Source organism: Pteropus medius, unplaced genomic scaffold (genome assembly GCF_902729225.1).
Source record: "Pteropus medius unplaced genomic scaffold, Ma_sr-lr_union100, whole genome shotgun sequence".
Classification (NCBI taxonomy): Eukaryota; Metazoa; Chordata; class Mammalia; order Chiroptera; family Pteropodidae; genus Pteropus; species Pteropus medius.
This window is the reverse complement of record NW_024355205.1, coordinates 23,174,789-23,194,654: the sequence shown is the minus strand read 5'-3', so window position 1 is coordinate 23,194,654 and position 19,866 is coordinate 23,174,789. Positions and strand designations below refer to the sequence as shown.

The window sequence follows — 19,866 nt, the reverse complement described above, 5'->3', positions numbered from 1 at the left end:
TCTATCTAAACCACAATGGTCAGCTACTTAAAAATCAGACATCTGGATTATGTAAAGACTTTTGTAGCTACACAGTTTTTTAAAAAAAACACAAGACTCCATTTATGCTTCACGAAACTTCATTGAGTGCTTACTAAGTTAGTCTAAAACTAAAGGGATTTCCTGATACACACTAAAATAGCATTAGTAAAAACTAACATAAATCTTTTGGCTTATTATTCATCTCTAAGTTGATATTTACTTATGATGCATAAGTTCCCCAAATGTAATTTCATTCACTGAATTGCAGCAAACACAACAAAGGAACGAGAGGATAAGATTTTTATATTAATGAGGGCATACAGTTAATAGAGCTTCACCAGGATTCCGGTAATCTCCTTCCATTACAGAAGGCATGCTCTAGGGTAATACACACTTTTAGAAGAAAATACATTGCACTAATTTAAAAACCAACTACCATTTCTAAAGATTTCACATAGTTTCTTGTTGTGTTATGTTAGACAAGCTGGTTTCCAAAATCACCTGTCACTATAGACTTATAAATTAACTTAAATTGTTAAATGAAATTTATTTTCTTAGGATCCCCCAAATCAACAAATAATAGAAAAATGCGGTAGAAAGAGCCAATATATAGAGAAGTGAGAGTAGGACTGCAACTGAGTCGACAAAATATTTTTTAAAAGATTTAAAATTTTTAATAAGCTTTAAAACTATAGTAACAGTGGGGATATTGAAAATAAAGTATAATCCCAATATTCCCCCAGTATAGACAAAGTTGTGGTTTTTACATTTCTTAATATAATCTACATGTCAAGAAAGAAAATATTTTCCAATCTTGTGGACTTGTGTAGAACAATATCTCATTATGCATTTATAAGGTTTTCTATTTTGTATGGGGAATACTAGATCTGTTAAACAAAACCTACGTTAGGTTAAGATTTGTCTTTGGATTGATAGTCTTTTTTTAGTTAAACTAAATGGGGAAATCAGGCATATATGTATAAATACCACATTTATATATTTTAAATATTTAAAAATAATTCAAAATATCTATTTTTCGTATATTTGAAACTACATGATTTTTATATCACTTTTGCACGTGTAATCACAAGTAGAAAAAAAGAAAAGGAAAACTTTGATTCAGTAGTTATAAAATCCGCTGTTAAAGAGAAATGTTGAAACTACTGATATTAGCAATCTGAGCGCAATGTCATGCTATTTCCATTGCTCTAAATGACACACTTCTCTTCTGTGTCATGTCCGTGGGTCTCCTGTATTTATGGTGTCTGGTGTTCATCCCTGACTTGATAGATTCATTCAATTTTGATTCATACTGAACTTTCTTGTTTATAATACATGTTTGAACATCTAAGGTTTCCAATGTCTGGTCAATACACCTTTAAGTGTATTTGTTAGAAAAAAGGACATCATTGAAATTGCATAAGCAAGGATAATGAAAAACTTTCTATTTTCCATTAAATCAAAAAAATTTTTTAAATCACACAGCAAACTCAAGAGCAATTATTATTGGACTTATATTTTTCCTGCCCTCTAAGTTACTTTTTTTGCTTCCCAATTATACCCAGAGAAAAACTGAGTGTATCATCCTAAGATATATGTTTTTCTTTCAAATTATAAACAAGTAATATTTACACTTTAAAAATGCACTGTACAATTATAAAAAATAAGAAATTAGAAAATGATATACTTATGAATGGAAATTCTAATATTTTCCTTGTCCTATAATGTTATTGTTCACCTATTTTGTGGTCCACATACCAATTGGATTGTGGCTCACATACACAATTGTAATTAAAATTTTATTCTGTTTCATTATTGGTGAAATGTGGATAATTATTCCCATGAATTCTTGCTAAAATATTCTTCAAGAATTATACATGGAAGATCTTTGGGAATTCTAAAGCACTGTACAAATATATTATTTCAATAAAACAATATGTAAATATTGTTATACCTATTATTCCATGCCCATCTTGTTTATAGTACCTTCTTGATATTCATTATTTATAGTATCTTCTTTTAAAAGATTAGATCTCCACTTTTACCCTCAAACTTCCTAGATTTTAGCAAGTATGTTTACTTGCTGAGTCTTTACTATTGCTAACATTCATGAACTATGATGCAAAAAATAATTGTAAAAGCATGTTTATATTTTAAAAGTGCTTTTTTTTATTGCCATTGTTTTTGATAAACTTTCTTCATTAAGGGCTAAGATGAATATCACTTTCATTTTTTTAATTTTAAATGTGCATTTCAGTATGGCCAAAACTCAACAAGTTTTTACTTTAATTTCATTCCTTATTTATTATTCATACAGTAAATTATCTTTTTCATAATTCCTTTACTTCTGTAAGTCAAATTAAAATCTTTCTTGACTGATGTTAAAATGAATAAAAGGAAGAAAATTATTAGTAATGCTTATTGTCTCTGATAGGTGACATTGACCTTTGCTCATTTGGGGGAAAAGAATATATTCTTTAGTTTTCTCTTTTTCTGTAATTCATTTTGTCCTCTTTAGTTCACTACTAGTTTTTTTGTTGTTGTTATTTATCATTATTGTTACTTTTATTGTTATGATTATTTTGCACAATATTTTAGACACTTTCATCTTCATTGAAATACAAAAGTAAGATTGAAACTCTATAAAGATTGTTACAGAATGAATCAAAGGCTCCTCCCTAAAATAAAGACTATGACTTTTATGTTCTAATCTTTTATGCTGTCATATCTTTGTTGCCTTTAGGACAGCTCATAGACTTCATGAGATAAAGAAAGTATTTACAACATTCAGCTTCCTGACAAAACACATTTATTATTAACATTTTAAGTTTACTCAAGTTCATATGATTCAGATATTTAACTGCTTAGTGAACTAGCTGAAAACTGTGTGGATATGACATGTAATCTCATGCATTTTTCAATGAACAATTTAAAGAAAAAAGTATATAATGCTAGTATATAGCTGTGATGGCTGTGAAAGAGCATTGTTATCAATGAAGAAAAAACAGCAAAGAGTCTTTCATAAAGGACTGCATTTTGGGAAAGGAATCTTGGAATTTTAACATTAAAAATCTAAAAATATATTTAAAATCCAAATGGAGTTATAATGATGAGAAAAGTACATAATTATATAAAATTATACCAGTTTATAAGTGCTTTGTGAATCCGAAGGATTTTTAGTTTTAAGATCACACGACAGTAATTTGCTGTGCTTTAAATGAACATGTATTGAGTTCATTGGAGCTCTTTGTATATCTAGAAACAAATTATAAAAGTTCATGATGGAAATTAATACTTGTGTGGAAGTTCATTTTATATGATCTTCTAGCTTTCTTCTTCCTTGATAATACTATTTATTCAAACATTAATTTAGGAGCTAGAAATTTTCCAATTTTAAAAATTATAAGCAAGATTTATCGATACTATTTTAACATTACTCAAATATATCAATAAAGCCTAGTGTTGTTATTTATATATGTTTTAAAACCTCAGATTGATTTTAGTACATTTTAACAAGGTGGTCATATATTTTCTATGTGTAGTCAGTTAAACAATATTGATGTAACGTTTATTGCTTATTATCAAATTTCTTTTCATACAATCTTCCTTTTGGGGGGAGTAAAGATTTTATTTTATATCACCTATTCCTTACTAATGTGTCTCCATTGTCTAGTCATTTTGATTGTTTTGTCAAAATATTGTTACATATGTATGTATTTTTTTAATATAAACTCAATGGCAATCCAAAATTTTCCTCCAAATCACCTCTCCCTAATAAGACGTATTATTTAGGAAAAGGAGGGCAAGGAGGCAGCACTGATAAACCAGACTTCTTTCTTTAACATTACATATGATTTGGGGCCAGAAAAAGTAGATAATTGAAGACATTTGGTTTAGTAATGGGAAAGGAATTAAAAACATGTATAGTATATAAATGGCATTTATAATTGCAAAACTATATACCTTTTTCTGAGTCTTTTCTTATAGATGTTTATCATAGGTAGAATTCTAGATTAAATCTTTTAAAAAGATGTTCTAGTCTTTTGTTATTACAAAAATATTACAAAAAATTGGTAAACTATATGTGATCATCCTTTAATTTATCATGTTATTAAACAACTCTAACAAGTAGGATAAAATAAGAAAAAAGCAAAATGTTTTCTTCTCTGGGGGCTTATAACATTTGTGGAGGGTGAGTAAGACATATAATTTAGAAACTGAAATGCAGTGCAATTGATTGCTTTCCTTGTGGGGAAAAAAAAAAATGGGACCTCAGCAGACAGATGGGATAAGCATATAAGTAGTTAATGGTCAAGTAAGGCATGATAGAGAAGATGCCATTCGAGATGGAGTTGAAGAAGTTTTTCATTTGATAAGAGGGGTCTATTTCAGTCAGAACGTGGTATGAGTGAAGATGGAGATCATGAAAATATGTGACATATTCTGAAAGTAGCAGAAATATATGGATTTTAGAGATAAGATATTGGATAATTGAGAGGATGGGCTTAATTAAGTTAATAATTGTGAGGATGGGCTTAATTAAGATGCTAAAGAGGATAGATCTTACAATTGGACAGACAAATATAAATCAACCAAAAATACATAGACACCACCACCACCCACAAAACCTAAGAGTGATCTTTTCACAAAAGATGATAGGGAGTTGTTAGAAACACACAGACAAGAAAGGGGAGTCTATTGCAATGGTTAGTAGGAAGCTAGTGGAGACCTGGGCTACAGCTGCCGAATGTCTGGCCAGTCTTTCCTCTCTCCTATTCCACCCCGATTTCCACATGCATACGGCCATGCAAACCTCTGCTTGATGCTTAGATTGAAGAAGTGAGTAAATAGTCTACTTTTTATACGTGATTAGTGATTGAATTAATGTGAGATAATGTCTATTATATATTTTAAAAATAGATACTGTATAAGAAAATACTATAAATTTATATAATATATATTATTGTGTATATTTTATATGCTTTTAAATGGAATGACATTTCAAATGATCCACCACTTTCACCCTGTTTTTTAAAATATCTACTCAATCCCCTTGAGATTTCAATATCTATCTTTTTAAAACAATTCCCTGTAAAAAGTAAATCATCTAAAATATAAAGATATTATTCTATTGAGAATGTTGATGGAAACATGTCAAATTCTGAATAAGATTTAAAGTAAGATATTTTAACATAAGAAAAGGAATTAAAGAAAATAAGCTATGTTAGTTTTGAAAAGAATGATAGCTAAACATAAGCAGTAGATAACAGCACTTTTCTGATAAATGTTTCAAATAACTAAAAACTTTAGAAATGAGTATTTTTAAATGTTATAAGTCTGGTACAACTATGAACCAAGAAAAATTGTGAAATATCTAAAATCTGCACAGGATATCTATGCTCTTGTCTACACTGACATTTCAAATTGTTAAGCATGTTAAAATGGAAACCATTTGCCATAAAATCCTCTCAGAGAACTGGAATAAAAGATATAAAATATTTTTATGTTCATAATTATCTATTCTAACTATTACTTTTGAAGTTTATTGTTACCTTACTAACTATATGTTCTCCATGTGCAGTTTAATTTATGTATGTGTTCAGTTTGTTTTGATTTAGTTATTTCCCAAAAGATAATGTAGGTTTTTATTGGCTATAAGGAAGAGAAATTTCTTAAAATGGAATGAATATAATCAAAACAGATATTGACTACTGTTAAAGAATTGAATGATATTAATTTTAGTTATTTGGTTCAACCATTACCTGGCCAATTCTATTTTTCTGTTAATATTAAAAGGCTGTCCCATACATATAAAATAGAAGTTTTCTTTGTGCAAGCAGAAAATACTATTTTTTAAACACTGTATTACAAAACTGAATCACACCCATATAAAATTAAACTACGGTTGATATTTACAAATTGCTTATAGAAATTCCAAACCATTAAATCTATTTATTATAAAATTCTTAAATATATCTACCTTTGAATTTTCTAATTGTATAAGACAATAAATAAAAAAAGTGAACAAATATGTAATCATTATTCTTCAAGGAATTTATAACATAATAGGTTTTACAAAATTTCCAGTCAGTCACTGTATTGTGTCTTAGAGACTTCAATTTTTTCATAAGATTTATATAAAAAATCAAGTTATATTATTAAAACTAAACATTCTGAACATATCAGGGCATTTAAAATTAATATTCTCATCACTTTTCAAGAGCATCAGAGATTTGTTTAACTTTCCATGTAACATACATACCCAGTTTAGCCTTTGTGAAATTATATAGAAACACTAGCAAATAAACAATAGCAAATTCAAGCTTATTGTTAATGGATCCTTCAAAACAAATTCTAGTTTGAAGAGATACATTTTACTTTAGTTTTAACCATATTTAAACAGAAAAAAAAGCCTGCATTTTAAGTTTTTTTCAATATTTAATATTTCTCTTTTTAATAATAACTGAGAAATCAGTAGAAAACAAGTGTATAGTCACTATGCAAATGTGTTGAAGCTATTTATTTAGACTTCTTAAAATGAGAAAGATAGCTCCTGAGATGGAAATATTTATTTTAGTTTTTATTAGACAGTAAGCAAAAATAGTATTTTATATAATAGAAAAAACTATTCTACCAACTATGTAAATAAGTCATTTTATAAGGTGTTTTCCGAAAATGTCTAGAAATCAGAAAATGATAAAATTTTATTTGATATTCTTTTAAGACTATAAACTCAGCGTAAGTTTATTACATTGATCATGGGAAAGCAGTTACATGTATAAGATTGACGTGAGAAAGGTTACAGTTGACCAATAGATGTACCATGATTACTGGAAGGAACTCTGGTTGGTTAATGCATGGCCTCTACTTTGTCACAGAGTTTTCTCTATTGGCTAATCAAGAAGAAACCAAAGGAACTAGGTCAAAGACATAGACCATATAGATATAGAATAGAGATTTAGTTATGCCTCTTTGTTTCAGTGTAATCTGGCAAAACAAGGATAAAAATAAGCTGAGATTTCAAGTTGCTTGATTATGTCAATGACTAGATACTTGGCTTCTCTGATCTTCAGTTTCTTGATATAATAATGCTGTTTGGTTAGAATATTAGATTTCCTCAAATTTCTTTAGTTTATTCACAGTGGATCAAAACAATAAAGTAATATAAAGTTATTGTGACAGTCATTATAAAAATGTTAAACAATTCTAGACACTTCCCATTTGATATCATCTTTTTATGGGGCTTCAAGAAAAAATAAAAACAAGAACAACAAAGAAAAACAATGAACAAAATTTACTATAACTATTGTATCAATTGAAAAAATTCAAATATTATAACAAAATACATACATATTAAAATTTTCATTTTGAAATTTATACAAACATGTTTTAATATATGGTATGTATATTAAGATCTATATTCTGGAGTGGGCTGTTATAGAATAAGAAAGATTAAGTAATTTCTACACTATTTCATTTTTATCCGGCAGTGCAACACATGACTATGTTTGTATAAGAGATTAATATTCATGTGTAAGTCAGAAATTGTATTTTCATTTTATAAAAACTAATGAGTCATTTACATTTTTAAAATTATTATTTGAACCCAAATCCACTGCTAAAACAAAAAGTAATATAATGTTCTATTAAGAGCACTGGACTGGGCTCCTAATTGTGACTCTTCACTGTGCAAATTATACCTCTTCTCTAGGCCTCACTATTCTCATCCAAATTATGGAAGAAATGATACTTCAGAGGAATTTTATGAGTGAATAAAATATTGCACTTAATGCATTCCACATAGTATGTGATACAGTATATGTTAAAAAACAAAAGGTGCTTTGTTTTGTATTTTTGTTATTATTATTTGTACACTTCCAAAGTAATTTTTGCTTCAGACTCTGGCTGGTCCTATAACTTTATTCTTATGGTGCTCAAACTGAATTACATTATTATTGTTTTGACTTAGTAATATATTAACCAAAGTAATTAGAGAAAAATCACTCTAAGCATTTATGTCTGTTTTTATAAATGCTAGCAATGGAGACTACTCAACAATCCTTACATTATTAAAACTATTAGCTATATATATGTGTTTTAATTTTCCATAATTATTTTGGGCTCTCACTAGAAATAAAAGTTACCAAGAAGATCCTAGAACTAGTTTACTATGAAAGTAATAGTATTTGGTATTGTTTCTAAATTATATTTAAATATGAGTGTGCTAGTGATGTATTATTTCTTCCAAAAGAGAAATCACTCAATGATTATGCATTTATTACATTGAAATATTGGATGTGACCAAGTTAGAAATGAAACACACAACAAGGACAGAAAAGGTTTGTACCAGTAATAAAGAAAACACATATAACAAAGCTTTTCCTCAGTTTTCTTTATTACAACAATGGAGACACAGAAATACAGAAAATAAAATGACATTTAATATACTATGAAACACATGCATAGGATTACAAATAGTGCTGAATATTATGTTGGGGGTTTTAAATAAGAGATGATATTGAAGACAATACATTGATAACATACATTTTCTTCAAGAAATAAGCTATGATGAAAACAAATGCAATTTAAATAATTCAATATTCACTTATAACAGAAAAGTAATATATAAGATCAATGTAAGATGTGAGATAAAAATATTCTTGAAAGAAGTTCATGAATTGTGGATGTTATTTAAAACAGCAATTTTTATTTGCTTGCTTTTAGAAAAAAAGATTAGCTAGATTTATTTCATAGTGACCATTTAGTAAATACATAGAATTTTTTAAAATATGGCATACCTTTTAAAAACGATACTACCTCTTAATACTATGCAATGTTTGCAATGAGTAACTTTATATTTTTATTACTTAAAATGGAATGATAAGAAATTACTGAACATAATTTGAACATACACAAATTTAAAAATTTAGCGATATACCTAGGCTTAATATAGCCAACATTAGATTAGTTCACATTTAATATAATATTTATTTCCACTTGAATGAACAAGTCTTTAAAAAGTGGGTAAAATAACAGTCTACCAATGAAGATAGGAGGACACCAATCGCAGTTCAGATCATCTCAAATATACTAACAGAATTCTTGAATATGTGTTAAATGTTTTTCTTGGCTACTGTTTTGTTTTATTTTTAATCTCGATTTTGTTTAATAATAGCTAAAACTAATGTAATTGAACACTCCACTCTTTCAATAACATTTAGGAACAAATATTTTAAGCTTTGAAAATAGTTAGTAGACCCTTAGAAGGCAGGATACTTCCAGAGTTCTTTACCTAGTTCATAATCTTAGATAACAAAATCAAAGGTGTTCAGAAAACAAAACATTGATATTAAACTGCCATCTCTGTATTTTTCCAGAGGAATTCAATTATATTTACACTTACCAAATCCTTTGCCTTACATAAAAATTGAGATGCTCCTTCTATACTTTTAGAATTTTTATGTGTTTTATGAAGTTCTTAAGTATAATTAAAAGAGATAATACTACAATTTTACAATTTAAAACTTAAAAATGTTAACTCTAGAATAATAGTCCAATTTAGATGGTAATTTGAAAGAGAACATGTTAATGAGATGTTAGAAGATTTTTTCTTTAGTTAAGACCTAAAATTTATTCTAAAATCTTCTGAATTCTAAGGTTAACTATCAAGTATTAATAGTGATTAAATAGTACTTTTTGTCTTTTAATTACATAGCTGATTTGAAAATTGACTTTTTACCCATTTCAATTTATTTTAAAATCATTTCAAGAGCTATTTGTAGAATATTTGTATTTCCAATCATTTGAAATGTATAAATTTGCACTACTCATTCAATGCATTAGCTTTAGTAAAGTTTTTATAACATATATACATGTATATATATATATGTATGTATACATATATATATGCATATATGTGTGCGTGCATGTACATACCACAAATGCTGAAATTTTAAAACGTACCCATGATTAACAAAAAAGGAATATAAGAACTACATCTTATTGATTCATGGCCAAATATTGAGAGGGAGAAAAGGAGAGAGGGGAAAGGAGGAAATATTAGAAAAAAAAAATTAGAAGAGAGGATGAAAGAAAACATACCAAAATAAGAGAGCTTATTTACTTATTTTACTTATTTATTTACTTACTCAAAAGTTATTTAAATGATATTAAATTATGCCTAGAGATTTGAACTATAATAAAATGAATAAAATGATACATTTAGATATGGCCTTAATGATCCTGTATCTTTATTTAAGTGAAATCATAATATGTAGCTAAAGAAAATTACAGATGATAATATTTAATTTAATTATTATCATAATAGATCATTAAGTTCTTAATGCTACTAATATAACCAAAACCAGAGGTTGAAGTTTTCAGATAATTTTACATGACTATGGATATTTATTAATTAACTACTATAAACATTGTATCTAATATCAACTAACTTTTCTTGAAAGCAAGACCAAAACATTGTATTAGTGATATAAAAATCCATCTTGAATCACTAAAATCATCTGTAATTTTAAATTTTAGTGTAGGTATACCATATTAATAAACAGAAAAAATTTTCACATATCTGACAGTTCAATGAGATCCAAAAGTACATGATTTAATTCTCTCATGTACACTACATTTTGTTGAATATAAATGAATAATCATAAACCCAGCCGTCCAGAGTGAGAACTACTGTGATATTTTGCTTATTTTAGTTTTAATTTAAATTAAATATAATAAATGAACATTCTTATATAGAAAGTATTTGAATTAAATTATAATGGTTTCCAAATTGACCAAAATTGTATAACCTATGAACTACTATGCATACTTGTCATTATAATTATTAATTTTAAAAGAACTGCTGGATACATAAAATGTCAAAATTATTTGCAATGAAATTATTTGTATAAGTACATGTTTTACATATATAACTGAGGTCATATATATATATATATATATATATGTATATATATATATAATGTAAGTCCAATGTTTAAATTCTGATATTTATACATTTATTAATTTTAAACAATTGAGATACTTTAGGTTAAGAAAAAGATGAGACATTAAGAAAAATAAAGCCATTAAAAATTTCAATCTTGTCTATGTCTAGCAATATGAATGCATATATGTGCACTTGCATAATGTTTTTGAAAAGAATATAATTCTAGAGTTTAAAAAATTACTTATTCTCAGTGAATAATAGTATTAGGAGAGGATCAAAAACAGCAATTTTCCTAAGATTATCCTATGTAAGAAAAAGTGTCATAGGAAAGAAAAATTTACTGCTATCTTCTGGACATATATGAAACATGGTACTGGTGGACCTTATCATTATCTGAAAAACAAATATTGAGTTTGGATTTGGGTAGCGAGACCAGTAAAACCAAATGATAAATGGAGGGGGAAAAAAAAAAAACTTGGAAAGAGTAGGGAAGAGTAAAAGGATATATCGAGGTTTATATAAAAAATTTATCCTGATATTCCACATGCAGATAACAGCAATCATGAATAAGCAGCCTAGCTTTGTAACTGGTATAATATAGTCAAAAACTTTTGAAATGATTTAACATTTAAAGTTATAAAATACACATCAATAGATATAGGCACATATTTCTGATTATATATAATAATGATTAACACAAAACTCACCTTACACACAAATTCATATTTATATATTTTCAGACACAGTTTTTTATTTAAAAATCCACTGGATGAAAAAATCATTGGATAATACTATTTAAAATAAGTTAAATTTTAAGTCTTCTTATCAATAATCGCATTTATTTAGACCTATACACATATATTGATTAGACAAAAATTACTGTCAGATTTTATGGATGCGAACAACAAAAGTAAAGCTCAGATAGAAAAAAAGATAATTCAGAAACATATTATTAATTTTTTTTACAATCTCTAAAGTCTCATTTATTGAAATGTGATAGCTGTATTGTTTAGTTTTGTGCTTTTTAATTTCTTATTAAAGTAAGGCAAAGCACAGAGCCCATTATTTTAAGATGTCTGAGAATATTTTTAAAGAATTTATGCATATCTCAGAGCTGTAAAATAACTATTCAACTAAGAATAAAATTTGGCCAAATGATAGATTGCTTATTAGTTTCAGGATTAACAACTTGATTATACTTAGATGTTAAATGAACGACTCATTAAAATGGAAATAATTCTGCTAAGATAGAATTTTAATTTTAAGTTCTTTTCTGAACTGTTATCATGTCAGTCTAGGTGTCATGTATATTTGACTTTGAGTGTTCTTCATATCACTGTTGGTGATCTTAAATTATAGAATATAAAATTTCAAAAAAATAATAAACTGTTAGTTTACTAAAGACATATTCCATGTTCTCCATAAAAGTTTTTTTGTCATCATATACTAAGTCAAAGTAATTTCTACATGACATTCTTGTGGAAATATTTATAATTTATTAGAAAGATCCAGTGGTTATAATGAATGAAAAAAATTGTTCCTGGAGTGTTATTGGAACTCCTATTTTCCCAAAACTTACTACATACTAGTAATCAACATATCTACATATCTTGTCCAAACTCAGACATCATGAAATATACAATTATAATTAATTCTTTAATAAACAAAAAATTGGCTGTGGTGATTTTTGAAACATTACTGATAAATAGATCAGAGACCCATAACGCAAATCCCTTTGTCTCAATCGGGAAGAAAGGAGGGGAACAGAAGTGTGCTTAATCACTTCTGCATTGTACAGGTCTGTTGCTATTTCAGAACAAAGGAGGACAGCAGCAAAAGGCAAAGAGTTTGGAAAAGATAATTTAAACACACTCCTAAAGGCAAGTCGAGCCTTAGATCTTACATGATAGAATATGGTAGATATTCTTTAGAGAAACAGAGAAAACTTTCATGCAAGAAAATAGTTTTTGATGAATGAACCTCAAAGCCTAGATCTGATAATTTGATTTTACCATGTAAGGTATGGTCACTCTTGGGATTAGGTGTAAATCTGGTTGTTTCCAAATTGTCCTGAATAGTAGAGAGAATCACTTGCTAGGATGTAGTTGCGAGTGAAAACACAAAGTGCCATTTTCTCATTTTACGATGAATGAAAATAATAAAACGAAAATCATTACTCATGCTACTCCCTCAAACCCAGCTCCCTTTAAAAGCTGGAATCCAGTAACAACTTCTTCTCATCTTTATTTTATCTTCTTGAAAGTAGTAGCTATAATACTTACTTCTCTCTGATCCTTGCAAAGTAATTGACACTTAGGTATCCAGGAAAATGTAATAAATTAGTATATAGTCATTAGAACATCAATATTGGACATGAATTCAAAACACAATCCAAGTCCAGTGAACGGAGTGCAACTTTTTAAATACATTCAAATTAAATGTATCATTTACTGTGGGGCAATTGAACTTAAAAAAATAAAAGGCTGGATATTTTTTTCATTAATGTTCTAATTTAAAAGAAGAAACTGTTTCACTTTTATTCCTTATGAAATTTAAGATCAATAAAAGGAAAACAGGCAGCCACAATAGGGGTACATTATATGATATATTATATAATATAATAAAAGTTATCAGGTCTATTTTTTTATATAAATAGTAAACACCATGAAATATTATAAATATTCTTTAAGTTGGAAACTTACATTTAAAATAATAACAATTAAAACCAATATAATAGATCCACAATTCTACATAATAAAATTACTAATTATACAATGTATGGTCATGGATATTGAATTATATTTGCAAAATAATCAAATGAAAGAAGATTAGATGTAACAATGCTTAAGTTACAAGTAAAGTGACGTGATATTGAACAAGGTCAACTTTAGAAATTAAAGGAAATTTTAGAATGAAGCAAGTTATGCAGTGAACTGGTACTTGAAAGAAAAAAAACTGATTCGATTTCTTTCCGTGATTTTTCTGACAAATTATGTACTTTATAGGTTGACAGTTTGGGGAAGGGAAAACAGGCTAATTGTTTATGAGTGAATACATGCATGATTAGTTGGGTCTTAGAAAATCTTTTAATATAATTTTAGATTAGTTTTATAAATTTGCAGGGCATAAAAGGAAACATCTTATGATACAACAATAACATTAAAACATGCAAGACAAACTTATGGCTATCATAAAAGAAAACCCAGCAGCATTCAGCTGCCATGACTGGCTTCCATTTTCACCTTTATTCGCTTCACAGCATTTATCTGCATAATGAAAATTGTTTTGAAAATAGAATAAGGATAAAATAATTAAGGAAAAAAGAGCAGTTAAAAACATGAGAATAAAGGAAAAGAAAAAAAGTGACAGTAGGAAAGAAAAAAAGAGAAAATAATTAATGCAAGATTTACACAAAGCCACTACCAATTATTCTGACACAAGACTAAGAATGGCAAAAATCTTTTATAAATCATTTCTAAATAATTGCCACATATCAAAAACACAGCTGAGGCTCAATATTAATAATATTTATTTCATATAACTTAGATATTGGTTCTATCATTGATTGTTCAAATGTGAACACCATTTTTTTTCAATTACAGTTGACAGTCAATATTATTTTATATTAGTTTCAGGTATATGACATAGTGGTTAGAGATTTATATAATTTACAAAGTGATCCCTCTGATTAGTCTTGTATCCACCTGGCACTATACAGAGTTATCACAATATTATTGACTATATTCTCTGTGCTGTACTTTACATCTCTGGAACTATTTTGTAACTACCAATTTCTACTTCTTAATCTCTCCACCTTTTTCACCCACCCACCAAACCTCTCCCATTTGGCATCCATCAGTTTTTTCTCTGTATCTATGAGTCTGTTTCTGTTTTGTTTGTTTGTTTTGTTCTTTAGATTCCACCTATAAGTGAGATCATATGGTATTTTTCTTTCTTTGGCTGACTTATTTCACTTAGCATACTTAATTATTCTATAATGAATATACAACTTATCGGAGAAGAGTCACCAGTCATTTCACTGTGCTATTGGTAAATTCAAACTGCTATTTTAAATATGAGCTCATCCTATTCTGCAATGTTTATGAGTTTTTTTTAATTTCTTAGAAAAAATACTTAATAAAAGTGGTCATATTTTTAATAGTGAATAAACTACCAAGATATATGGGAAAATTACATATTCACACAATACAAATTTACAATAAGAATAGAAGTAAGGAACATTGATTCAACTGACCAAAGGCAAACTTTAGGCTTATGTCATTTCACCTCATTAAAAATAATTTTGAGAACCAAAGATCATAAAAATAATTTATAGATTAAGTTTTTCATTATATGCTAAACCAAAGAAATGTTTTGCATGTAGTATTTATATTTAGATTTGACTGAGATTTCCTATACAGTAAAATGAAGTTTTCCACAAATAACTGAATTTCAATTTCAAAAGTTTTAGAATTTCTCTAATTTATATTCTAAAAAAGATCATAAATTTAACATTAAGAAAACATTTTAGTATTAGCCATGCACTGGAATGTTGTTTTCTGTTCATGCTGTGTTATTCAGAGATGAAAGGGTATACTATTGTTGCTTGGAACTAGAGTGAATGTCATCAAAATAATTTTACATCATATTTTATTGGAAATATAATTAAAAATCCCAGAAAAATACAAGTTAACTGAAAAAATATTAGCAATTTATTATTTGTAGTGATTTATATCATGTCTTTGTTAGCTTGTTGAATTTGAAGAACTCTCATGGATGGATCTTACATGCTTGATTTCACAAGATAGAATTATTTTACCAGTGGATGTTAAGAATGTATGATGGAATTATTTGTCACCAAATTATATTGAAAGTCAATGATAAAATTAGACATGTCTTCAATTTATAGTAGCAAGAGATGATAAAGTAAGCAATTAATAAAAGATACTAAGGTGTTTCTTTTGTTAAAACGATTTTTAAAATGTTGTAAGTCAAAAGAAATGGTGGAAAGTGTTTTCCAAAATAAATTTATTTCCAAGGACTTTTTAAAACATTAGAGTATATGCAATCTATCAAGTTAGTAGTATTTTTAATCATTTAAAATTATAGAACAAATCAATAAATGCCATTTTACCAGGCTCTAGTTCCACTGATAGTTTTATAATCATTTATAGGAATTAATTTGTCATAACTATCCAATATTATTATTGTTTTTAAGTTAAAATGAGATTGAATTATGCTGCTTGAATATTCCTAAAGGGAACATATTATAAATTTGAACACTATTTCTATGTAAATCATAAACACATCTTTAGTGAGAATGAGAAAGTATTAATCCCTAAATACATTTTTAATCAGCATCATATATTGGGTAGAAATGTAGTATACACTGAGATACATATACAGAAAAGCCATTATTATCATTAGAATATATGAAAATAAGGTGAGCATGTTTTAAAAAATAGTTCTTTACTCCAAAAAAATAAATGTACTCTAGATTTAGTCTATTGTTTACAAAAAAATTAACTATAGTTGAATGCACACAAGTAATGGGGTTTTTAACTAAAAAGTCCATAAACTTTATTTGCATAGTCTACAATGCATGTTATACAAATAAAATAAAACAAAAAAGAAACAGAAAAAAAATACTCAATTAACTTTAAACTCTGTATATTCTCAAATTAAATAAAAAAGACAATATCTGCTAGTTTATTATAGATAACATTTCAGGTATGAGTTTGTATTGATCATATTTATTTAAAAATGAAATAAGAAACTATATAACTATGAGTATGATAAAAGCATATATAGTTTTTTCTTATTTTGCAAATACATAATTTTAATTCCACAGAATATTGCGTGTTTAAAGGCTCCCAAATTCACATCATCCATAACAGCCTTTAAAGTTGCCCCAAGAAATCTTTTAGAGTGAAATCTACAGTTTTTGAACTATAAGGGCTTGTCTTTAATGTGGCTTTCCATAAGACCTTAGCAGTCAGTGGATTCAATCACAGCAAATTAGACATTAGTTTGTATTATTTCTATAGATAAAATAAGTATCTCATCCTCCGTCCCCCCACCCCCACCCCCCCACCTCATGATTTCCAGTAAGCTACTCTGGCTTTGTATCAACTGCACAGTTTAGAGGAGATGAATTCTACCTTCTATCTTCTCAGATAGCTTTGTCTGTATATCTGTATGTCTGATTTCCCCTGACTGCTTTGGCTGTTGCATCTGCAGTAAAACACACTGTAACCTTTTTCATCATAAAAGTCCTTATAACACTATTTTTTTTCTCTGCTCACCTTCATAGCGAAGCTATGAAAGCATTAAATAAACATGGAGACTAAACCTCCTAACCTCACATACAATCCTGAGCCCATTCCTCCTTCATTTCTCTCCCAACCACTTCAGTAAAACTGGATGTAATAAGGACACTTCACAAACTCTTTTGATTAAGTTCCATTGACCTCTTAGCATTTGAAGTGTCAAATGCAACTTAAACTTTTTCTTCTTAAGACATGACTCTCTCTTAACTTCCAAGATACTAGAGTCTCTTGATTTTCCAGGAACTCTACATCTTAGTCTCCAGTATTGAAGGGGGAGTTGATTTCCTCTTCCTGTATAATATTATGGTTTCTTAGTACACAGTTCTTAACCCTCTGCATTCAGTAAACTCAAGAAGCGCTCCTTGAACTTCTATGCTGTGCCAGTCACCCTCCTAGGTACCAGGGGAAACAAATCAGTACTACAGATATCAACTCCTTTTCAAAGAACTCAGGCATTGGCCATTGTATGGTTTTACCCTCACCCAGGCTTCAAATATCATTCACTGGTAAGCTGACGACGTCGTAATATGTTTCCAAAACATGGATTTTTCATCACCATACACACATATCTAACTACTGTTTGACTTTCCAAACTTAATAGATACCAGACTGATCGTATGTTATTCTTCATTCTCCAAATCCAAAATTCTTTACTCTGAGAAATGTTGTCAACAATGTGTTCAGTTGTTCAAGCAAGACACTCAAAAGTCATCGATATCTACTGAATCCAATCTGTTACACAAGCAGTTGAGTCTACATCTACAATGGGCCTGGAATTTGTTCATTGTTTTCTTTTCCTACTGCTCTTACTTTTTTGCAAGCATTTCTATTTACCCATGTCTTGCTTGTACCCAGACGAGTAAGAGTAATCTGTCTATAATGTCTATCTATTAATATAACTTCCCTGCTTCAGATGAGTTCTTACTGGTTTTAGGATTTGTTTTAAAATTATTTACATGGTTTTTAAAAGACCTTGGATTGTCTGGGTTGCAGGTCTCTCTCTATCCTTATCTTTGTTCACGTACCTCCAGGCTCTCTTCTAGACATGCTCTTTCTAGTTTCTAAAGCAGATCAATTTCTTCCTCCTCTCAGAGATTTCTTCCATATAATACACTTTACATGGAAGGGTTGTTCCCTACAAGTTTCTTTTGGAAAATCACCTTCTAAGGGAAGATTTTCCTAACCCCCAACTTACCAATATAGGTTAGGTACCCTTGCCAACCCCCCTCATGGCAGCATACTGCACCAGCACATCTCTTAGTTTTAATTATTTGGTGGCTATTCTAACTCTTATTTAAAGCCTATCTCCCCTACTAGATGGTAAAGTCCTTGAAGGGAGAGGCCAGTTCTGCATTTTTCACAGATATTTCCTATACTCATCTCACTACTTGTCATACAGCAAGACCTCAATAAATAACTGGAATAAGTAAATGAATAAATCTTAACATTGCAAAATCAGAAGAAACTAGCTTAGAGATGAGAAAATGCATATCAAGAGAAATTAAGTGACAAGAGCAAAACTGAAACTATAAACCAGAATTCTGTCCATTTTCCTTGTTGGTTCTGCCCACGAGCTCACTTTCCAAAATTGAAACAAACAAACAAAAATGATTTTATAGTTAAATGCATTATAGAATACTTTCACTATTTTTGTGTCTTTATATATATTATTTTACATTTATTTACCTTTTTGTCTATACTTGTTGGTTTCATTAACAATTTCTTATAAATATAGGGGCTCTGGGAGTATAACAAACTAACCTGCCTGAAATCTATTTTTTTTTTACAGTTTGTGTTTTATCTATGAAATGTTATTAAAATGTTGCCTTCTTCATAAAACTAAATTTTATCCTGATATTAAATAATTATTTCTTCCAAATATAGGAGCTAACTTAAAGATTTAGAAAGATGAAGTACACTGTTATAATCCTCCTTTGAAGATCCTGACTCAGATTAAGAATCACATTTATATCATGTTCTTGATGTCTGCACAGAGGATAATTACTATAAACATAATACATTATAATTTTAGAGGCAGTTATTGATGTTTCAAACTCATAGGGGCAATGAACTTGATAGTACATTCAACCATTCTTATTTACCATCTTGTAAGGGGATTAGGTTCATCATGTGACTTAAAGTAGCTCTGACCTTGGACATATCATTTACACTCTCAAAATCATATCTGTAAAATGAGGATAACTCTTTGTTGTTCAACTCTAAGAGTAAAATGAAGTAATAAAAGCAGAACTGTTTTGTACATTTTTAAAAATGCCACTACAATATAGGATATCCATGTTATTTCTAGATGCTCCTTTCTATTTCAAATTATAATTGGAAGCACTTAATAATTAATATTAGCAATAAACAGCCATAATAGCAATTACTTTTGTCATATAACCAGTATGATTTTATACTGTAATTACTTTTTAATAGAAAGATTAATTGTGTAAAGCTGCTTTCAATTTTACAAAACTGATGTACAATATAACAAAATCATAATGAGATTAATATCTATTTGAAATTACAAGAAGGTTAAATAGCATGACTAAACTACCAAATTTTATT

At 28.4% G+C, this 19,866-nt stretch overlaps 1 protein-coding gene across 2 annotated transcripts in view; it reads right to left on the bottom strand.

Annotated features, from left to right (window-relative positions):
- NCAM2 (neural cell adhesion molecule 2) overlaps window positions 1-19,866 on the bottom strand; it is a 407,496-nt gene that overhangs the window by 13,093 nt on the left and 374,537 nt on the right. Inside the window, exon 16 of one of the 2 annotated variants that reach the window (XM_039857416.1) lies at window positions 11,015-14,235. The exons of the other annotated variant lie outside the window; for it this stretch is intronic. Within the exon in view, the coding sequence (XP_039713350.1) occupies window positions 14,129-14,235 (107 nt within the window). The 3' untranslated portion in view covers window positions 11,015-14,128. Of the gene's footprint in view, window positions 1-11,014; window positions 14,236-19,866 lie in introns of those variants that run through there. 2 annotated transcript variants of the gene reach the window in all.